Source organism: Hipposideros armiger, unplaced genomic scaffold (assembly GCF_001890085.2).
Source record: "Hipposideros armiger isolate ML-2016 unplaced genomic scaffold, ASM189008v1 scaffold_190, whole genome shotgun sequence".
In the NCBI taxonomy this organism is placed as follows: domain Eukaryota; kingdom Metazoa; phylum Chordata; class Mammalia; order Chiroptera; family Hipposideridae; genus Hipposideros; species Hipposideros armiger.
In genome coordinates, this window is record NW_017731540.1 from 1,881,692 (window position 1) to 1,906,268 (window position 24,577).

The 24,577-nt window shown below is 40.4% G+C and overlaps 1 protein-coding gene across 1 annotated transcript; it reads right to left on the bottom strand.

Annotated features, from left to right (window-relative positions):
- Positions 1–13,256: 13,256 nt before the first annotated feature.
- ESD (esterase D) lies at positions 13,257–14,186 on the bottom strand. Its single transcript, XM_019652942.1, is given in 5 exon segments — positions 13,257–13,291; positions 13,294–13,592; positions 13,594–13,705; positions 13,789–14,150; positions 14,152–14,186. Coding segments are annotated over 5 exon segments (837 nt in total). The 5' UTR covers positions 14,181–14,186.
- Between the last annotated feature and the right edge of the window lie 10,391 nt (positions 14,187–24,577).

Genomic DNA, 24,577 nt, shown 5'->3' on the forward strand with positions numbered 1-24,577 from the left:
TCCAGGTTGAGCTGTTGTTCAGCATCTTAGCTGTAGAGGGCAGTGTCACTGGCCCTCATATGTGGGATCCGAACCGGGGCCCTCTGGCATCCTAAGCGAGTTCTTAACCATCGCGCCACTCGGCCGGCCCTGGTCAATAATATTTTGATAGCATAGTACTACTGTGTCAGATGGTTGGTTGCTGGACTTATGGTGGTCACTTCTTTAGGTATATAAATGTTGAACAACTATAGTGTATACCTGAAACTGATATAATGTTGTATGTTAGCTATATTTTTTTAATAAAAACCTTAAAAAATAATATTTTTAAAAAGCTTAACAGTCAACTACATATATAGAATCTCAAATAGCCCAAACAATCTTGAAAAGAAAACAAAATTGGAAGCCTCACAAGTCCTGATTTCAAAACTTACAAAACTATAATAATAAAAACAGTGTGGTACTGGCAATAAAGATAGACCTATAACAATGGAAAGAGCCCAGAAATAAACCTTACCATATTTTATCAAAGCATTTTCAACAAAGGTGCCAAGACCATTCAATAGGGAAAGGACAGACTATTTAACAAAATCGTATGGGAAAACTAGATATCCACATGCAAAGAAATGAAGCTGGACTCTTAGACCATATATAAAAATTAACTTGAAATGGATCAAAGACCTAACTAAATGTTAGAGATAAAACTTTCAGAAGAAAATAGAGGAAAAACTTCATGACAACGGACTTGGAAATGATTTCTTGGATATGACACCAAAAGCCCAGGCAACAAAAGAAAAAAACAGACAACTGGAATTCATCAAAATTGAAAACTTTTGTGCATCAAGGGAAAGTATCAAAAAAGTGAAAAGGCAACTCACAGAATGAAAGAAAATATTTGCAAATCATATATCTTTTGTTAATTTTAATTTTTTTCAACTATAGTTGACGTTCAATATTATATTAGTTTCAGGTATACAGCATAGTGGTTAGACATTTATATAACTTATGAAGTGATCCCCCTCATAAGTCTAGTACCCACCTGTCACCATACATAGTTATTAGAATATTATTATTCCCTTATGCTGCACTTTATATCCCCATACAATTTTGTGACTACCAACTTGTACTTCTTAATCCCTTCACCTTTTCACCCAAACCCCAAATTCCCTACCATCTGGCAATTATCCGTTTGTTTTCTGTATCAATGAGTCTGTTTCTGTTTTATTTATTCATTTATTGAAAATCATATACTATGTAATAAGGGATTGAGATCCAGAATATATAAAGAATTCCTACAACTCAATAACAAAAAACACCAAAACAACCTGATTTTTAAGATGGGCAAAGGCTCACGTGACATCAGCAAGATGATGGAATAGGAGATTTCTACCATCATTCCCTCACAGAGCACTGATTTTGACAACTACTCATAGATGAAAGTGAGAGTTCAGGAGTCCCACAGAGAAGTTCCAACACACCACTAGAGCAAAAAATTCAAAAATAAATTCAATGAAGGTGGTAAGAATAGTTTCACTTTACCAATGTCACCTCACCCAAGGCAGCACAGCTCAGTGCCAAGAAAGACCCCTTCAGTCCGCAATTTCTCCCAAAAGGAAAAAATGAGAATGTAGTGTGTGAGTACCTGGGTTCCCTAGCCATGCAGGACACTGCCCAAGAAGCTTACTTCTTTTTTTTTTTTTTTTTTTACGAGATGCATAGGCACATATGTTTGTTTGTTTGTTTGTTTGTTTTTTAAGATTTTTATTGGGGAATTGGGGGATGGGAACAGTGCTGGGGAATTGGGGAAAGGGGAACAGACAAGTTGCTGTCGTTTTGTTCTTCAATCTAGTTGTGGAGGATGTTGCTTCACTGGCCCAAGTTGGCACCATCACTGCGCTCTTCTCTGGCAAGGCAGATCAGTCGCCGGCTTCTGGACAGCTGCTCACTGCGGCTGCTGGCCGCTCACGCTGGCTGCTGGCCACACACGGTAGCCCATGGCAATCCACTGCCACAGGGACTGCAGCCCACGCCGTCGCCGGCGACTCATGGCAGCCCAGCTCCAGGTTGAGCTGTTGTTCAGCATCTTAGCTGTGGAGGGCAGTGTCACTGGCCCTCATATGTGGGATCCGAACCGGGGCCCTCTGGCATCCCAAGCGAGTTCTTAACCATCGTGCCACTCGGCCGGCCCCGAAGCTTACTTCTTTCTTGCTCCACCTGGAATGATGAGATGATCAGCACAACTGAAAGGTTGGAAGAAGCTGGAAACACAGCAAGCAGGGCTCAGAATTCAACAAAGAAACACAGAGTCTACTAAGAGCTTCATGGATTCCACCAAGAATTCTGCCCACAAGCCACTTGGAACACTTTACCTGTAGACCCCTCCTCAAATGGCCATGGGAACCCCCAATGGTCCCAGTGCCTCACCCACACACCCCGCCATTGTCGGCTCCCCATATGAACCCTGGAGATAGCAAGAGTGAGCCTTACAGATGGTGTGCAAGCCAATGCAGAGAGCCAGCCCGAATCTGTAGGTGTGAACGAAAGCACACAGGCTTGAGCGATTCAGGGCACTGTCCTATGGAAAAAACACGAAAGGCTCTCAGCACCCATCTGGCTTTGTGGGATCAAGAGAAAGCATACAATCTTAGAAATTCCCCATCCCCCAAGAGGCAACAAGAGGTGTGGAATGGGCACATCCATAGAAAAGGTCTGAGGGAGACTCAGAATCCCTAGCTGGGCTGACTGGTGAAGGTATTTCTCTACCAAAGCCAGTCTGGAGAAGGTGACGTTTGAAGCTTCTTCAAACATGAAGACAGCAATACACAATTTCAGGGAATAATGAAATATCGAAGACACATGACACCGCCAGAAGAATACAATAATTTTCCAGTAAGCAACTCCAAAGAAATGGAGATCTACAAATTGCCTGTCAAGCCATTCCAAATAATTGTTTTAAGGAAGCTCAGTGAGCTACAAGAGAACCAGATAGGCAACTCAATGGAATCAGTAAATAATACATGAATGAAATGGGAAGTTCAACTGAGACAGGAATCATTTAAAAGCACCAAATTGAAATTCTGGAGCTGAAGAATACAATAAATTAAATGGAAAATGCAGTCATAAAGCTGGCCACATAGGTTGTTCCTGACTTCAGTTCCCCTTACAAGAAAACCAACTAGCAACTATCCATAGACAAGACGCCATTGTGAAAATCCCAGGACCCAGGGGTGAGGCTAAAGCACGGAGACTGAGAAGGGCCACATTAGAAGGGTTGGGGGGCTTCACTCTGCCCACATTGCCCCTCCACCAGGCTGGCACAATGCTGCACCAAGAGGGACCCCTGACCTGTGGTTTCTCCAGTGGGAAAAAAAAAAGACCCTCAAGGTGGATATCCAGTTTCCCCAGCATGTGGGTCACTTCCTGGGAGGCCCACTCAGATCTCGCCTCACAGGGATCTCAAGAGGAATCTGTGGGGCGGCTTAAGTGCTGGAGAACAGATTGTGATGAAAAAGGGAATGGGGCTTATAGCAACCAGCACTTGGACCTTTGTAGATTAAGTTCCTCCTTGCAGCTGCATCCAGATGGAAATCCCAACTAGAGGCTTTGCCCACCTGCAGGGGCAAGACAGTGGCCCCGCCTGTCTATGGAACTTGGTGAGCAGTTATGCCTGTGTCTTCCTGTACCAAACCTCAAGTCTTGCTGGACTTGAAGCCTGTTCTGCTGCCCCACCTAGGAAAGGAAGCTATTTCACAGCCCTGCCTACTGCTGAGGGTCCCCCCGCTCCTGCTCCCACCCCAGGGTCTCACCCAGTCAGGAAGCCTGGCCAGGGAATCCAGGCAACTGCAGAGCCCATCCTACAGCTGCAGTTGGGCAGGGAACCAAGCCAGCATTCCTATCCAACCTTTCCCTGCTAGTGACACACCCTACACCTCAGAGCTCAGGCAGTGGCCTTGCCCAAAATCAGACCCCATAGCAAGCCCCACATGTTCAAGCATGCTACAGGCTGACCTGTCCAAAACCTCAGGCTGACCAGTGGAGGAATTTTTCTGCCAAAGCAAACCTATAAAGTCTGGAAGAGGGCACCACTTACTCATGCACAGATCCCAATGCAGGGAATCAAGGATCATGAAAAATCAGGTAAACATGACCTCACCAGAGGAAGCTAATAAAGCTCCAATAGCTGACCATAAAGAAAGTGATGGCTGTACAATATTGTGAATATACTTAAAGCTACTAAACTGTACACCTAAGTTGGGTTCAAATGGTACATTTTATGTTACATTTTACCATAATAAAAAAAGTCAACTACAACACAACATGGCCTGCAACAGAAGCTGTCCTCTGTCAGCACCTCCCCGCTAGACTAGTCCCTGGCTAGCTGCATAGAAATCACTTTAAGGGTTTGGATAAGATACAAACTATAGGGCCGGCCGAGTGTCTCAGTTGGTTAAGAGCACAAACTCTGAGCCACAGGGTCGCTGGTTCGATTCCCACACAAGCCAGTGAGCTGAGCCCGTGCTGAGCTGCGACTGAACTGCCAACAGGTGGCAGGATGGCTCAGCTGGTGAGAGCACGTGCTCTTAACAACAAGGTTGCCTGTTTGACTCCCGCATGGGATGGGGGGATGCGCGCTTCCCCCTCCTCACCTTCCCGCCCCCCCACACAACTAAGCCTGAACAAAGCACCTTGAGCTGAGCTGCCCTGAGCTGCTGACGAGCAGCCGGATGGCAACTGGACTTGGAGCTGAGCTAGCTGCACCCTCTAAAACTAAGATTGAAGGACAACAACTTGGCTGTTCCCCTTCCCCAATTCCCCAACACTGTTCCAATTCCCCAATAAAATATTTTTTAAAAAAAGATACAAACTATAGGGTCTACATCAAGATTCTAATTTGCAATGTCCAAGGTAGAGCCTGAACATTTTTTTCTGTCCCCCAGGCAAGTCCAAGGTGCAGCGGTGTGTGAAGGCAGCTATTAGAGGCAAAAAAACATTATCTTTTGTTTATAACAGAATAAATTCTACATGTATATAATGAAACAGATTTTTTGTGTTTTTCTTACTAATGCTATATTGATGTTCAAGAAAGCCCCAAACTAAATAAATCAAAGTCTGAGACCTTGATTTCACAGATATTTTTTACTCAAAAAAGAAAATGACTAATGTGAATCTTTTAATATTAAGTTTTCAGACACATTTTCTCAACTCCTTCTGTTAACTTCATGTGGAAATTTCTGAGATGTCCACAAACACTTCCTAAGCAGCAGGGAAATGTCATCTCACATTTTGCCTTGGCAAAGGCTGGCATTATAAAAATGTCTGATGCTTTGCTCATGGGCACATCACAGTTTATATTTTAAAAGTCAGCTTCTACCTGAAATAATCAGTGTCTTTTCAGTGAAAGCACCTCACAGTAATTACATCCCATTTGCATCTACAGATTCATTAATTATTAACAACTCTATGATTTTTACATTGTGGATCAGTGTCTTTTTGGAGCCAAAAATTTTATTTAATTACATGCTAAACCAAGCACCTAAAGATGTTTACAGGTAATTCTTGATAAGAGGAGACACATGGCATCATGGAAACACTGAGCTGAAACCCAAAGACCTGGTATGCTAGGCTGGGTGCCACCCAGATCCCCTCTTCAGGACTGAACACTCATTGCCTCGGCTGGATGAAAGAAAGTGCCCTCAGCCAAAAGGTTATGCTTCCTCCCAGAGTGGGGCTACAATGCCTGGTCGACCCAGACCTCTCGCCTCAATCCACACATCTCTGAAAATCTATCCCCACGTTAGAGCTTTCTGGCTAAGGCGGCATCACAGTTCAACCTCTCTCTCTCTCACGCCAACCCTGTTTTTCCCTCACTCCAAGGAGCTAACGCTAATAAATCCTTGGCAACAGAATCTTCATTGCAGGGCCTGTTTCCATGGAAACCAGACCTGCATCACCTATTCTTTCAACTAGCTCTGTAACCATAGCAAAGTCACTTAATCATACCGCCCTCTGTAACTGAACAAGTCTCACAGGGCTTGGGGCCACCGGAAATCCCCAGTGCCGCTCAGAACAATGTCCTGCAGTGGCAGAGCCCTGCTTTCAGGACTGTGGTGACCAAGTTCATACATTTTACAACCCATCCCTTTGTATTCTACTCCCTTTAGATGGCAAGGAGGGGAAATTCTGTATCACAGTGAGGTGCCTATTTGATGTTCATCAATTCCAAAGGAGCCTATGGTGTGTTTCTGGTGAGAAAGCGTCCTGGGATGGGGGTCGTTTAGCGTGATCAACTCATCTGGGTTTATCCAGGGCGTCCCCCATTTTAGCATTAACAGTCCCATGTCCCAGGAAGCCCCTCAGTCCCAGACAAACCTGAGCAGTTGGTCACCATAATGTGGCTTCATGTGTACCTGGTCCTTGGACTTGCACCATTAGTTGTCATCCTGGTGACTCTGGCTGCCTGACCGATACACAAAGCAGAATGTAAGTCCCAACCCACAAGAATAGGTCATATATATCCCACTGTACACTTTCATGGCCCTGTTATTTTTGCGTTGTAAGACTTATCAGAACTGTAATTAGTTATGTAATTATTTGTCTAATTTTTGTCTCCTCAACTAGACTGCAAATGCCAAATGGACCTATTTACCTTGTTCGTGGTGGTAACCATAGCACACAAGCCCAGCACACAAGCAATGATCAGTAAATATTTGTTGAATAAATGAATGAAGTGGGAAAGAAGGAGATGGGTAATGCCTGGGGCCAACGTAAAGGGTGAAAGACTAAGAAGAGGCTAAAATGCAGGTTAGTCAGAGTGCAAATAAATAAATAAGGAGTGGAGGATTATACACGAGCACATGCCTTCAGCCTTGTGGTATGAGTCCATTTTCCTAGATCATATCACTAGATTGCTGACCTATTGTTAAGTGTTTGGTTAATTCCAACACTCAGATTTGACACACATTCATAATTTTCTATCAGATCAAGTACACTATGCCTGGAATATAGCAGGCCCACAATTAAAAAAAAAAAAAAAGAAATGTTGTGTGAAAACATGAGCTGCATCGCTATTTTCAGAGCCCCTGTTTCAGATCAGTTCCCTGACAAGATTTTTAATTCTTAGGAACAGAACACCTTATCTAGAAGAAACCCTAGCAGGGATTTAATCAAACCTTTCAATTTCTCTTTCAAGGCAACTGCATATTACATCTTTGTTCCCTGAGAGTAGCATTATCTGTGAGTTTCCATTTTTTTCTCACTGGCTACTACTGGAATAAAGCAAGTTCTTTAATCTCACTTGACAACACACTGAAATTCCTTTTTTGTATATCCTCAGGACCATAATAAAAATCTTTACAGTATAACTCCCCACCCACATAACTTCTTTTGATCTTGCTGATGCTCAAACGGCAACTGGCCAAAATTGAAATATGCTTTTAAAAAAAAAATACAGGAACTTCTGGGTCTTTCGAAGTCACTTATTAATACTAAATGTTATCCATTTTGAAAAGCAATTCATAGAAACAAAATTCACATGGGAAATGGCATCATTTTAGACTCTGGTATAATTTTGAAACATGAACATGCATTCTGCCAGTATGACATACCAAAAATGATTTCTGCCCTTGTTCTTTGTTTTTATAAGTGACTTTTATCCTTGGACCACCTATAGCTCCATAGAAGCTGAGCAGCTTCATTTGTCAAACTGAAAGATTATCTTTATCTCATTAATCTATTTCATACCAGATATAAAATATTTATAAAATTTATTGATGAGTTCACTGCTGTAGCTTATATGCTAAGCCATGTGAACCAAGTGATACAAATAAATAGCAAACAAGCCAGATGATAAACAGATAGTTGGTAAACAGATCAAAGTTTCTTTGTCTCATACCTACCTTCAATACAAAATTGTGAAGTGTGCAGCCCCCACCTGCACAATCAGGGTGCCTTGGCTGAGATGATCAGGGCTTAAAGCTCTTAGGAATATTGCATTTGGAAAGAAAGATCTTCTAAGGCAGCTGGTCTCAGACCATGGCCCGTAGACCACTGAGGATTTGGGAGACCCTTTCTTGGTGTCTATGAGATTAAAAAGCAATTTCGTAATATTACTAAGTTTGAGTTTTTTGCCCTACTATGTTAATATGTCTTTAAAATGAAACTGCTGGCCCCTAAGTACATATCAAAACAGTGGCACCAAACCATGTTAGGGGTTATTACATTCTTTACCAAAATGCACTTACTGGAGAAAAAAAAACAAAACGAGAAAACATGTTTCACTTAAGAATGCCCCTGAATCAGTAAAAATTATTAATTTTATTAAGCTTGGACAGTTAAGTACGTGCCTTTAATATTCTGTAAGATGAAATAGGAAGTATACATAAAAAACTACTGTATTCTAAAGTAAAATATTAGTTGTCTCCAGGAAGAGCGATTGTTCATTGATTTATGGACTGGGCTAGCTGCTTTTCCATGTAATACCGTTTTATTTGAAAGAACAGCTGGCAGGCAAAGCATGCTTACTCAGATTGGGATCTTTGACAGACATTTTATTGAAAATGAAGTGCGCCTTTAGCTTCAAGGAAAACAACTGACAATATTGTTGCCAAGGATAAAATGCAAGCTTTCAAGTGAAAATTAGGATTTTAGAAATCTGTATTCAACACTGTGAGCTTAACAGGTTACCAATACTTAAAGGCTTTTCTGATGAAATTGGTAGCAATATAAACAAAGGTGTTTTTTATATCGTATATAAGAAATGTGTGAACACTTGGAAGATCTGCGTAACTCAGGGACATGGTATTTCCAAATGACCAATATATGATGTTACAAAATCATACCTCGGTAAAAGATCCATTCAAAGTGCAAGATAGACTAATGAATTTTAATGTAATCAAGTATACAAAGATAGCTGGTATGGTCTTAGGTTCCACATTGCCACTATCCTTTAAGAAACCACCACTTGTCAAGTTTTGATGTAATTTCAAAGACAAATATCCACAGCTACCTGACAAGGCTATTAAAATACTCCTCTTTTATTCCAATTTACATCTCCGTGAGGCCAAATTTTCTTCATAATTCAAAGAAAACTACAAATTAAATGCAGGAGGATATATGACTATCCAACTGTCTTTTTTTATTAAACACTAAAAAGATTTGAAAAATTATAAAACAATGCCACTCATCTGTTTTTTATTTTGTAAATATAATTATGTTATTTAAAATGTGTTATTTATGCTAGCATGTAGTATGATTATTATTGCTATTATAATTGAATTAATAAATAAATATTTTAAGCTCTTCTGATATTTAATTTCTATTGCAATAAATCTCAATAGATATAAACCATATTTTAAAAAAGATCTTTGGAATCCTCAATAATTTTTGAGCGTATAAAGCAGCTCTGGGGGCTGGCCGAGTAGCTCAGCTGCTTAAAAGTTGGCTTAAGCTCTCGAGCTCTTGAGCAACAGGGCCACAGGTTCGATTCCCACATGGGCCAGTGGCGCTGCGCCTGAGCTGAGCTATCACTGAGCTGCCAACAAGTAGCAGGATGGCTCAGCTGGTGTAATAAGATTGCCTGTTTGATGGTGGGCTACACCCACCTGCAACTGAGACTGAACTCGGCACCTTGAGCTGAGCTGCCACCCGGATGGCTCAGGTGGATAGAGTGTATGCTCTTAATAACAAGGCTGCTGGTTCAACTCCTGCTTGGGATGGTGGCTACGGCCACCCGCAACTAAGATTGAAAACAGCACCTTGAGCTTAGAGGCCACAAGCTGCCGATAGGAAGCCAGATGGCAACTGGTGCCCTCCACAACGAAGATTGAAGAACAACTTGGCTGGTCCCCTTCCCCAATTCCCCAAAACTGTTCCCCTCCCCCAACCCTCCAATTTAAAATAAAATAAAGTAATAATAAAAAATAAATAAAAATAAATTTAAAAAAAGAAGCAGCTCTGGTTCCAAAAAGTTTGAGAACCACTGCTCAAGATGCTAAAATTCTTACTTTGCTTAAGTAAGTTTGAATTCATTTTTTGTCACTTGCAACAAAAGCTGGAAATGAAATAGAGAAAAAGAAAAGGAGCTGAGTTCCAAGTTTTGCATAACATCAATACAGAGATAAAGAACCAGCCTCAATTTTTGGAACAAAGAACAAGAATTCAGCTAATTCAGGATATAAGAGTCAGAGGTGACTGTGAAAATTTAAACCTTCCTCACCCCCCTACCTAAGAATCTGTAGGAGTTCTGGTCAAGATGGAGGAGTAGGTAAATGCTGTGCTCACCTTCTCTCAAAATTACAACTAAACAACAAAACAACCATCATTGAGCATCACCTGAAATCTTGCTGAACCAAAGCCCTATAATTAAGGACATACAGAAGAAGTCACCTTGATACTGGTAGGAGGGGCAGAGACGTGGAACAGGCTTGTCTCACACCCATGTGTGACCATTAAAAATTGGGAGGGATTCTCAGCTGTAAAGGTCCCCCCCAAAGAAGCAAGGGGTCTCAGTGTCACACCAGGCTCCCCAGCCCAGAATTCCAGTGCCAGGGAGAGAGTCCCCATAATTTCTGGTGGTAAAAACCAGCAAAGATTGTGGCTGAGAGAGACAGAGGGCAGCTGGAATCTCAGGGGCTCCTCTTAAAGGGACTGGATTACTCAACATGGAATTACTGGCTCTGGGCTCCAGCGATAGGGCAGCAGCTGGAGAGGCGACAGGGACATATGGTGGGAGAAAGGGGTGGAAAACTGGGTTGTCTGGCTTCAGGAAGAGGACTAGAGGTAAGGCTTTCTCCCACATGGAGGAGCGGGCAGAGGCCATTGTTTCTTGGTTAAGTCTTCTCCCTTCCCAGCATGCAGACAAAGGTGACTGCAATATCTGAATCTCCATCAAGCTGGCTAATGCATTTGTTTGCCACACCCTGATGATTCTGAGACCCCACCCCACCCAACTTTCGGACACACCCAATCCACTTCCAATGGCTTTTTTATACAAACCACTTGCCTTAGCTCATGCTACAGACTTTCCTAGGGTCTCTCAAAGGTTCCTGGAACCCAAATAAGCAGCATCTGGCTTGGGTATGTCCTATACCTCTGTATGAGCAACCCTAAGGCCAGCACTAGCGGCAGCCAGCCTTGGTCCTCGGCTTAGTCTCCCGAGGCACTTCCAAGCACAGCGCAGGTGGTGGCCATCTGAAGGTTGCTTTGTGGCTCCCACCAGGTGGCCCCCAGCAGGGCAGGGGCTACAGCTGAACTTGGCCTACAGCAGGTCTCCTCGCAGGTGGCCCTGGGGCTGACACGCCCAGTGGCCAGCTTCAAAACAAGCCGAAGCATCACCCAGCGACCCCCAAGGATGACACAACCAAGAGGCAGATTGGGCAGGCACTAGAGCCCTGCTGAGGCAGATCCTGCTCTACAGGGTCAGCTTCTGTACCACAACTCCTCCACTGTAGCCATGGCCAGTGCTCACAACAAAAGAGCCTGTGGGTCAATCCCTCCCGTTGACAAGCAAAAACCAACCAAAGCCCAACTATAAGAGGGACACACCTGGAGTGCACAGCTTGAGTGACCAGAAAGACACCACTGAGCCACACAGCACACCTACTGCATAAGGCCACTCTTCTAAGACCAAAAGACATAGCAGCCCTACCTAATACATAGAAACAAACACAAGAAGACAGTCAAAATGGGGAAACAAATAAACATGTCCCAAATAAAAGAACAAAGCTCCAGAAAAAGAACTAAACAAAATGGAGACCAGCAATCTACCAGATGCAGAGTTCCAAACACTGGTTATAAGGATGCTCAATGATCTCAGGGAGAACTTCAACAAAGAGATAAGGAACATAAAAATGGAGATAGAGAGCATAAAAAAAGAGCCAGTCAGAAATAAAGAATACAATAACAGAAATGAAGAATACATTACAGGGAATAAACAGTAGATTAGATGAAGCAGAGGATCGAATCAGTGATTTAAAAGATAAACAGAAAACACCCAATCAGAAAAGCAAACAGAAAAAAGAATTGAAAAAAATGAGGAAAGTTTAAAGAGCCTCCGGGACAACATCAAGCATACCAATATTCACATTATAGGTATACAAGAAGAAGAGAGAGGGCTGGCCGAGTGGCGCATTGGTTAAGAGCTGGCTTGGGATGCCAGAGGCCTCGGTTCGGATCCCACATATGAGGGCCAGTGACACTGCCCTCTACTGCTAAGATGCTCAACAATAGCTCGACCTGGAGCTGGGCTTCCGTGAGTTGCTGGCAAAGGCGTAGGCTGCAGCCACTGCTGCAGTGGGTTGTCATGGGCTACCGTGTGTAGCCAGCAGCCACCATGAGCGGCCAGCAGCCACCGTGAGCAGCAGTGCAGAAGCAGGCGACTGATCTGCCTCACCCTGGAAGAGTGCAATGATGGTGCCAACTTGGGCCAGTGAAGCAACGTCATCCACAACTAGACTGAAGAACAAAAGGACAGGAACTTGTCTGTTCCCCTTCCCCCAATTCCCCAGCGCTGTTCCCATCCCCAATTCCCCAATAAAAATCTTTTAAAAATAATAATAAAGAAGAAGAAGAAGAGAGAAAGCAAGGAATTGAAAACCTATTTGAAGAAATAATGATGGAAAACTTCCCTAACCTGGTGAAGGAAATAGATACAGAAGCCCAGGAAATGCAGAGTCCCAAACAAGATGAACCCAAAGAGGCCAAAACCAAGACACATCATAATTAAAATGTCAAAGGTTTAAAACAAAGAGAGAACCTTAAAAGCAGCAAAAGAAAAGCAGTTAGTTACCTACAAGGGAGCTCCCATAAGACCGTCAGCTGATTTCTCATCAGAAACTTTGCAGACCAGAAGGGATTGCACAAAATATTCAGTGTGATGAAAAGTAAGGACCTACAACCAAGATTACACTACCCAGCAAAGCTATCATTTACAATCAAAGGACAGATAAAGAGCTTCCCAGACAACAAAAAGCTAAAGGAGTTCATCACCACCAAACCAGTATTACAAGGAATCTTAGAGGGACTTCTTTAAGAAGAAGGGGAAAAAAATATATATATATATATATACATATATATATATATGAATAACAAAATGGCAATAACTACATATCTATCAACGATTACTTTTTTTTCAGGTTTCATATATTTATTCAGAAGGTGATTTAACTACAGAGGGAAGCATTTTTAGCATTACAAAATATATTGTTTTGAAATCTTTTTTCCCTGCAATTCTGTTTATTACAATTTCTATAATCCTGAAGAGATTCTCTTTTCTAAAGTTTTCATGCATTCAGTTATTTTGCATGATGTCTGATGTATCAGTAATAAAGGTTGGAATGAAGTAGTAGCTATGATCATAACCCTCTTATAGTCTAAAAACAATAGAGGTTTTCTTCTCTGTACAAATAGCTATGAAGTTATTGGGTAGTAACTGTACATCTGAAAACAACTGGTCATCTTTTCCTTGATCAATTAGTATGTCCAGTTGAGAACCTGACTAGGACTTCACACGATGAGTAGCATCATAAGCCTTCCATTTACTTTGATCTGTTCCCAAACATCCACTAAAGGCCTTTTTGCCCCAAGAACAGAGCACTGGATTGCAAATTGGAGCAAATGTTGACCGATTTGTATTTTCTAGGAGTCTTTCAAGCACAAATCAGAGCTCCATAGCCTCCCATGGAGTGGCCAAAAATAGACATCCTTTGGGGGTCCACTGGAAAATTGGCATATATGATCTATTATATATATATATATATATATATATATATATATATATATATATATATATATATATATATATATATATATATATGTAAAGTTGGGGAAACTCCTTCATTACATAAGAGTACATTCTGTAGTTAGTTTTCCAAGGTTCTTCAGTGGCATCCACATAAAACCCAGCACCTGTGCCAAAGTCCCAGCTCTCATCTTCTCCTTTAATATTGCAGCCACAAGGACTGGTATTTGGAGCAATGACAACAAGGCCATGTCCTGAGGCAGCCTGATAATAACCAGATTTTGATATAAAATTCTGTTCTGTGCAAGTTAAACCAGAGAGCCAATATAGTGCAGGGCATTCTCCAGTTTCTGCTTTTGGTGGTAAGTAGATAGCAAATTTCATTTTTCAGGTCAGTTCAACACTGTCATGTTCAAAAAGTTTCTGCAATCCTCCACTTGTTGCTGGAAATCTGTCTCAATGCCATTCTTTTCCTATTCAATTGCTACTTGTTTTTGTTTTTGGTTTTTTTCTGCACCAAAGGATAGATGATCCTGGAGCAAAGGCAGAGGTGGAGGGGAGAGAAGAAGCAGTGGAAACTCAACAATTACTTTAAATGTAATTGGATTTACTTTAAATGTAAGTGGATTAAATGTTCCAATCAAAAACATAGGGTAGCCAAGTGGATAAGAAAACAAAACCCTTACACATGCTGCCTACAAGAGACTCACTTCAGATTGAAAGACATACACAGATTGAAAGTAAATAGATAGAAAAATATATTTCATGAAAATGGAAGCAAAAAAGCTGAAGCAGCAATACTTATATCAGACAAAATAGACTTTAAAACAAAGACTATAACAAGAGACTAAAAAGAACCCAGTAGGGCCGGCTGAGTGGCGCGATGGTTAAGAACTGGTTTGGGACACCAGAGGACCCCGGTTCGGATCCCACATATGAGGGCCAGTGACACTGCCCTCTACAGCTAAGATGCTGAACAGCAGCTCAGCCTGGAGCTAGGCTGCCGTGAGTCGCTGGCGACGGGGTAGGCTGGAGAAAAAATAAATAAATTAATTAAATAAAATAAAAAGGACCCAGTAATCCCACTTCTGGGTATTTATCTGAACAAACCCAAAACGCTACTTTGAGGGGATGCTCATCCATATATTTACTGCAGCATTATTTACAAAAGCCAAGATATGAAGGCAGCCTGGGGGTCCCTGAATGGATGAATGGGTAAAGAAGAGGTGAGATATAGATATATAGATATATATAGATAGATAGATAGATAGATAGATAGATAGATAGATAGATAGATAGATATAAAATGGAATATTACCCAGCCATAAAAAAGAATGAAACCTTGCCATCTGCGACAACATGGATGGACCTAGAGGGTATTGTGCTGAGTGTAGTAAGTCAGACAGTGAAAGACAAATGTCATATGATTTCACTTATAAGTGGAATCTAAAGAACAAAATAAACAAACAAATGAAACAGAAACAAACTCATAGATACAGAAAACATTTTGATGGCTGCCAGATGTAAGGGGGTTTTGGGTGGGTGAAAAAGGGGAAAGGATTAAGAAGTACAAATTTGTTGTAGTCATGGGGATGTAGGGTATAGCATAAGGAATACAGTCAATAATATTGTAATAACTATGTATGGTGTCAGATGGGTACTAGATTTGTTGGGGTGATAGGTGGGAAGGGGTTGGGGGCAGGGTAAAAAAGATGATATTAAGAAATAAAAATTGGTATTTATAAAACAGTCATGGGGATGTAAAGTATAGGTAATATAATCAATAATATTGCAATAACTATTTATAGTGCCATGTGGGTACTAGTCAGGTGATCACTTCATAATTTATATAAATGTCTAACCACTATGCTGTACACCTAAAATTAATATAAAATAATATTTAATGTCAATGTAATTTTAAAAATTAAAAAGGGGGGAAAAGATAAAGGGGAATAAGAGGTTCAAAGTTCCAGGTATAAAACAAATAAGTCTTGAGGATATAATATACAACATAGTAAATATAGTCAATAATATTGTGATAGCGTGGTACAATGTCAGATGGTTGCTGGAGTTATCACGGTGATCACTTCTTTAGCATAGGGAATATAATATGCTAATAACTATGTTAGGTGGGTACTGTTGGACAACTATGATATATACCTGAAACTAATATAATATTGTATGTTAGCTGTATTTTAATAAAAATCTTTAATAAAAAAAAGGGGGACCAGAATTCAAATTGTCCAATTCTGTATAAAGTTCAAAGACAGGCAAAATTAAACTCTAGTGTATTAAAACTAAACTCCAGTTCGATGGCAAATGTACAGAGAAGCAAGGAAGTAATCACCATAAATGTTAGGAGAGGGGTAACTTTAGAAAGGAGGGAGGAGTTTGTGGTTAAGAAAGGGCCTTGGGGGCTTCTGGTATATTGAAGTTGTTCTATAAATTGATTTTAGTGATGGTTACATGACTATACGTATTTCTCAGAACTCACAGTACTGTATATTAAAAAGGATGAATTTTGCTCTGTGTAAATTAAACTTCAATAAACCTGACTTTTTAAAAATGTCAAAAAAAATCTGTAGAAAGATTGAGGGTACTTAGATTTGGAGTTGGTATTTCTTCAAAATATTAAAAGGAAGGGTGATTCAAACTGACATCTGGGTAACATAAGGTTCTAACAGAAAAATTTCACCTATAGAAATTTGATTTCAAGAAATTATAGCCAAATAGTCTCAGAGATATAGAGGAAAAACTGATGGTTGCTAGATGGGAGGAGGTGGGGATGAGGGAGAAGGGGAAGGATTTGACAGCATAAATTGGTAACTACAATATTGCCACAGGGAGATGAGACACTTTGGCAAATACTATAATCAATAATATTGTAAATATTTTGTAGGGTGTCAGATGGGCACATGTCTTCTGAGAGAGACCATTTCATGGACATTGTAGATGCCTGACCACTGCACTGTACATCTGAAGCTGAAGCAGGATAATATTGAATGTCAACTATAATTTAATACATATAGAGTCACGGATGTGGAGTATAGTATAAGGAATAAAGTCAGTGGAAATGTAATAGATATATACGACGTCAGAGGGACAATAGATTGGGGGAGGGGAGCTATCACATTGTGAGGGGTGAAATGTATAACTAGTGCATTGTTTTGTACACCTAAAACTAATAAGAAATGTTTTTAAAAAGAAATTATATCCAAATGTCCATCACTGATGAACGGATAAACATAATGTAGAATAGCCATACAATGGAATGTTGTTATTTAGCCATAAAAAGAAATGATTTATGCTAAAACATGGATGAACACTGAAAACATACTAAGTGAAAGAAGTCGGACAAAAAGGCCACATTTGTATGATTCCATTTACATGAAAGGTTCAGAATAGGCAAACCCATAGAGATATAAAGTAGACTGGTGATGGACAGGGACTGGGGTAATAGGAAATGGGAAGTTGCTGATCATGGGCTATGGGGGTTGTGAAAATGTTCTGGAATTCATGATAACGTTGGTACCACTTTGTGACTATACTGGAAAATCACTTATAGTTTTAAAGGATGAATTTTATGGTATGTGAATTATATCTCAATAAAAATTACATAAAATAAGGAATTATAAACCTGTTATTAGTATCCTGTGGATGCTATAACAAACAAAACCCCAAATTTATGGCTTAAAACAACAGAAATTTATTCTCTCACAGTTCTGGAGACCAAAATTCTGAAATCAAGGTGTCAGCAGGGCTGCACTCACTCTGGAGATCCTGGGGGAGAATGCATTCCTTGTCCTCTTCCAGCTTTGGTAGCTGCTGGCATTCTTTGGCCACATTAATCCAATCTCTGCCTCTGTCTTCACATTGCCTCCTGTGTGTGTGTGTGTGTGTGTGTGTGTGTGTGTGTGTGTGTGTGTGTGTGTAATCTCTCTTTGCCTCTAATAAGGACATTTGTGATGGCATTTAGAGTCCTCCTGGATAATATTGCCTCAAGATCCTTAACTTAATCATATCTGCAAAGGTTCTTTGTACAAGACAGTTATTTCACAAGTTCCAGCGCTTAGGAGGTGACCATATTTTTGAGAGTCATTATCAACCTACCACACCTGGGTTGATATGTAAATAACTGATGTGGTGTGGTAGCCAAAGATGCGTGCCACATAGATCTGTCTTTGAGAAAGAACATGACAATCAACATAAGGAGTACAGTTAGCTGACAGCCTCCAGCTCCAGCACCTTCAGGATGTGCCACATAACTGAGCATGACAGGTGAACAAAGTGCTAGTCAGCAGCACATCGATACCCACCTCGACCAGCAGTCTTTATGCCAGAGGTCTCCACTGAGTTGACTGAGCCTTAGCTCGTCCTGCTTAATTCATCTTCCTTTTACCTCTCCTCACCTACCTAGCCCTACCCCTTTCCTTCTTATATTTCATGGGGTTGCTCCCATGAATCTCTTGCATTGCCAATTTGGGCTTGGCATCTTCTTCTCAGAGACTCCAAACTCAGTCAGTTGATATAGACAGTAATCCAAGACAGCAGAAGCAAGACGGACAATTTGAGGCTAAGTTACTCACGGCTTAGCTGCAAATGATGGACCCTTGCCCCGGAGGCATTGATGGTCCCTGGCCCAAGATAGCAGCCTATTCACTAAACTTTTACCAGCAGTGACACAGGAGAGGGCTCTGATGGAGGAGACTCCTCAGGCCAGTGCCATAATTCAGGCGTTTGAGAGTGAACAATATATACAAGGACAATGGAATTGGCTGCTTATTAGTAAGGGATACAAAGAGGTCATGAGAAACTGAAGGCAGTTAACATTTTAAAAACTAGGCATGAGAGCCAAAGGACCTATCTGACAACTTACAAAGAAACTTATCTCCTGCAGTGAGAGAACAGACACAGCTTTGGAACAAATTCAGGGTAGCCAAACTTCGAAGGCTGTTGAATACTCAGCCTAGGCATGTCTGTTATTCTAAGATCAGGGCTCTGGCTAGAAAATACAGGGCCCTGAAACATGGGTCAGAGATGGATCCTTAAAGGACTTAGGCTCTGAGATTTCAGAGGATACTTTCTCCTCCCTAATAAGAGCTAGCATTTCCTCCATGAGGCCTGATTCAGAGTTAGGACATCTCCTGTGCAGAAAGACAGTGCAGAGACCTCTCCCTTGCAAATCACTGGTCCCCCTCAGAAGTTGTCCCCACCGCCTCACCTAGCTGCCAGATCAATAACTAGTGTAAAATCCCAGCATAACACAACTGGGCATGTGCTGGAAATGATAAGGGAAGAAGAGATTACGCCGTGGAGGAGCTGCAAGGGCTCGATAAGATGTACTAGCAAAAGCTATAGGATTGGATTTTGAGTGTGATTGATCAACTCCTATACAAGCAAGAGTTTATTGAGTTAGGGTCATTCTCTCAGAACATAAGATTTAATACGCTGGCAAGGGCCCAAAATGATGGGACAAATTCACTGGTAGGGTGGCTTTAAAAACCTGGAGAAAGCAATGGTCCATGCTAAGTGAATTTGAAATGCATGAGTTGCCATGGCAGGCAGTGGAGAAAGTAATTAAAGGGTTCAGGGAATTGGACATGCTAGGATGCATACATTATGTGGGGCCAGAAGACCAATCAGAGGATTATGTTCCACAGGAAAATCTAGAGGGCACACCATTCACAAAGGCCATCAGAAATACAGTGGTGACAGGGGCACTGATGTCACTAAAATAGTCAATGGTGGTCCTCCTCTGCAGGTTAGGGCTGCTTGTACAAAAGGCAGTCACAAAAAGTAGCCAGTGAATAGCAATGGCGGTAATGGGTCTCTGAAATAGTAGAGACCAGGTAGTGGCATGTAACTTCTCGGCAGAAGCCCTTTATAAAATGGAAACGGATCACCTGGGAAGTAGTCCAGGCTCCCACTTACCTTCCATGATTGCACCAGTGCTCCTCCTTTAGCTTATACCTTATCCTCTTGTGGATGGCCCCACATGACCAGGAGGAGAAAACCTGAGTTTGGTTTACAAATGGATTGGCTCTGAATGTGGATAAAAGCTCAAAATAAATGGAGGCTACATTACAGTCCCAAATAAATGGAAGTGATGTTGAAAGACAGTGGTGAGAGAAAAACTTTATAATGGCTAGAGCTTTCAACTGATATACCTGATCATTGACTTTGTGTGAAAGAAGAAATGGTCCAAGGTGAGACTACAGGTATAGAATCATAAACAGAATGAATGGCCTTGATAAGCTGGTCCAACATCCAGAAGGAAAATTCTGGGAGCTTGGAGCAAAGAGCTCTGGAATAGAGGCAAGTGGATGGACACATGGGAATGGGCACAAAGTGTAAAGATTTTTGTTTCACATGTTAATGCTCACCACAGAAGGCACAATAAACAACCAAGTAGATAAAATGGCTTAGCCAGTAGACATTAGCCAGCCTTCCCCATCAATCACTTGTGAACTGAAAGATGTGCATGCAAATAGAGTAGCCACCATGTCAGAGACGGAGGCCACCCAAGAGCCCAACAGCACGGACTTTCACTTACCAAGGCCAATCTAGGTGTCCAACCTGAATGTCTAACCTGAGAACAATAGAGAACATGTCTAACCTGCAAACAATGTTGAATCCACAATATAGCACTCTTTCTCAAGGGGACCAACTAGCATCTGAATGCTCTCTGCCTACTCTTACACCACACTCTCTTTATGTTTCACAGGCACTTTTATTGGATAAGTATGTTTCACAGTAAGTCTCTTGCATTTCTAATTTTATCGCAGTGTTTCTTCCTGGAGGACTTCAACTGAAACATGCAATAATTTTATTTTTCTGACCAATCAGTATAAAAGTAGCTTGCATTTTCTGCCTCACCAATAGCCCTCTACTTAACACCATGCAATTCAAGCACTCATTAATGACCTCAATTTGCAGTGTTAGCTATAGCACCTATAAAAAGCCATCATTAATTTATTCATTCAACAATTATTTATTGAGTAACTACTCTGTGCTAGATATCGGTACTGGAAACACAGTAATAACAAAACAAAACAAAACAGAAATAAAGTCCTTTTCTTCATGGAACTTACTTTCTAATGGGGTAAACAGACAAAAAACATAGAATACCAAAAAAATGCGTAACTGTATTATGTTGCTTTTTTATCCTCAATGGAACTCCCTTTCACAATAAGACTGCAAAAAATTAGCCTCAACTTCTTATTATGGACCAATATAAGAAAGAGCCATATGTAAAATCTCTGCTGCATTTTTTTGGTAGAACGACTAATTATAAAACCAGGTTGGTCTATATTAGAAAATGTACCAATTAAAAATGCACATAGGCTTTGTTCCAACAATTTCATTTCTAGGAATTTATCCCAAGAAAATAATCATGAATATTCAACAAACTTTATCCAAAGAAACAGTAGTTGCAGGGTTTTTATACTTGCAAAAATAAACTGAAAACAACAATCTAGAACCATTTAAATGAACATTGTGTCATCCATGCAATGGAATACTGCATAGCCATTAAAAAGAATGTTGTAGAAAAATATAGCAAGGAAAGATGCTCATAATGCATTTAGTGGGAGGAAAAGCTAGTTACAAAACAATATTCCATATAATATATATAGGATAACCCCATTAAAATGTGTATCTGGAAAAACACACACAAAAATACCAACTGTGTTATTTCTGGATGATGGAAGTAGGGACAATTTTAATTTTCTCAGTTTGCTTGTCCATAGCTTCAAAATTTTCTAACATAAACAGGTATATTAATTTTATATGCAACCTTAAATTTCTCAAAGTTGTGTTTTCGTTTTTTGGTTTTGGTTAAAAAAAAAAGTCACTCACTCACCATCTCTGTCTTGAATATCAGTAAGTAAATTTTTCAAATGACTTTCAGGTAGTTGGAGATATTCTAGAAATAAATATTTTGGTGACCACAACTCTCCCCATCACAGCACTCTATCTGGGAAGGGGGTAAAAGTATCCTGTGTACCCTAGCAAGTAGCCTAAAGGAAAACTAGTCCCCAAACATAATGATGCACAGGTGCAGAATAGACACATTAGAAATGCCACTGAGGAATACAGGGGTCCTTCAACATTTATTGATTATTGACTGATTATAATTGATCTAACCTCGCTATGTCACAATTTTCTCCCATATAAGAGGACTTTCCCTCTCTCGACCTTTCCTAGTTAAGACAAAACACACATGTAAACACATATGCACCCATGCATGCACACACACATGCACACACACATACTCATAGGATCCTGCAATAGCCAGTTATTAGAGGAAGTTTAATGAAATTCAAGGCAGAAAGAAAAGAAACCCTCTTTTGCATAATAAGAAGCCAAAAGCTGTATGGGAATTGACAAGAGAATAACTCTTCCAGAATCCCAATGCTAGGGATTTGAATTTTAATACATATTTTGTAAATATATATATTATTTATAACATTTATGTAGAAATATGTATTAATATGAAATAAATAATAAATTTATATCTATAATTTATTAAATTATATAACCTATACATGATTTTTATTACACAAATTAATTTTACATTTAATAATCAATAAAGTTAAATATATAATTTATATGTAATATTTTATTATACATAATTATATATAATTTATGTATCTATATGTAAATCTTTTTTTCAATACCAATGATTAAAAAAAAAAAAGCAAGCTGCCATTCCAAGTACATACTTTTCAGTGAATTTTCCCCTCTCCATCCTCAGGCTCTTTTTCTACCTGACTTACAAAATTGTGACTTGCACCTCACACCAAAGCCTTGAAAATTAAAAGTCAGTGTCAAGGACAAATCACTAAGATCTGGAGTTCAAAGTCTATGGGCTGAGTCCCACAGAGGAGGGAAGACACAGCCAGGTGAGGGAGACACACCCCAGAGGTCTGGGTAGGGAGGATTCCTACTCTGGGATCAAGGCTCTATAAAACACACAGCAGCAAGGAAGGTCAAGGCCAAGGCCAGCTGACAGACTCAACTGGTAAAGACACACTAGGTCTTTTTAGATTTAGACAGTTTATTATTTACATTGACAGCAACAGAGTAGCCAAAACCCGTTATTCATGAACCCCCAAATAAGAGGAGGAACCAGAATGTTGCAACACAAGCTGTGGGACATCTGATTGCTGTGGAGTTAATTCTAGACTATAGCTAGGTGATTTTTATAGTCTGAAGCCATATTCCAAAAGGGCAAGGCAGAAAACTTCATACCTCAGCAGTTCCCCAAGGCAATGAGAAACTCAAGGGTGATGGCCTTGGACCAGCCTGAGCTCATCATCACAGACCCCTTATCCTGTTGTGTTCTGGGGGAATAATAAAGCAAATAATAAGGCATTCTGCCAAGATTCATATTAGCTGTGGTTCAGGCATGACCTGTGTGGTAGATGGAAGGTAGCCTGGGTGCCATGTGGAGTTGTTCCCCTACGAGCCCCACATGGACTCTATTATTATGAATCTTATGTAAAGACTAAAATAAACATTAGGAGTTCTGTGAATGTTCATTTGCAAAGAGTTGGAAGAAACCAATCGCTCAACTAACCATACTTACTCAGTAGGAGGAACCAGAGATACCCAGAATTTCCTGGCCTAAAGGTCATCTGACTGTTAATAGTATGCTGACCAAACTGATTTTACTAATGGTCTTTCTCACCTCCAAGATAAGGAAATCAGTGACTGGATTATAGGGATAATGATAACCATCCTAGAGTGGTTGTGAAGACTAATTTAGATAAATATATATAAATCCAGCACAGTGCATGCCATGTCATAGATGCTCATCAGACGATAGCTCCTTTCATTCATTAATTTCTTTGTAATTTACTTATTCATCATATACTTTTGGAAAACTTACTATCAGCCAGATATTTAAATCATATGCTGGATAGATGCTGGTGAATAAAGTAGGCAAGGCCCCATTCTCATCCAGTCTCCAAGATAGTGGGGAAGACAGGCACACAATAAATACATAGTCACAAATTATATATGCTAAGTGCTAAGCAGGAAAATCATTTATTACACTAGATACATTGAGAGACACAAAAATGTTATGCACACAATAACTATTACAACTTTAAGGAGCCTACATAACCTAGTAAGGAAGACAAGATGTCTATGCTTTTATAGAAAAACATACATATGAGAACCTTTTCAACTCTAGAATTTCTATTTGGTTCTTTTTTCCAATTTCTCTTTATTGATAATCTCTATTTGGTGAGAAATTGTTCTCATACTTTAATTCTTTAGACATGGTTTCCTTTTGTAATTTATATTTATATATTTATAATATTAATATTATAAATATTAATTTCTGTATTTAAATTATAAATTATATATCTATATTATATATATGGCTCATGTAAAGTCTTTGTCTAGTAAGTGCAACATCTGGACCCCTCAGGGACAGTTTCTATACATTGTTCCCTGTGTATGGGCCATACGTTCCTGTTTCTTTGAAATTTTTTTTTTTTTTAAGATTTTTACTAGGGAATTGGGGGATGGGAACAGACAAGTTGCTGTCCTTTTGTTCTTCATTCTAGCTGTGGAGGATGTCACTTCACTGGCCCAAGTTGGCACCATCATTGCGCTCTTCCCGGGCGAGGCAGATCAGTCGCCAGCCTCTGGACAGCCACTCACTGCGGCTGCTGGCCGCTCACGCTGGCTGCTGGCTACATACGGTAACCCATGGCAACCCACTGCAGCAGGTGCTACAGCCTAGCTGTCACCTGCCACTCAGGGCAGCCCAGCTCCAGGTTGAGCTGTTGTTCAGCATCTTAGCTGTAGAGGGCAGTGTCACTGGCCCTCATATGTGGGGCCCTCTGGCGT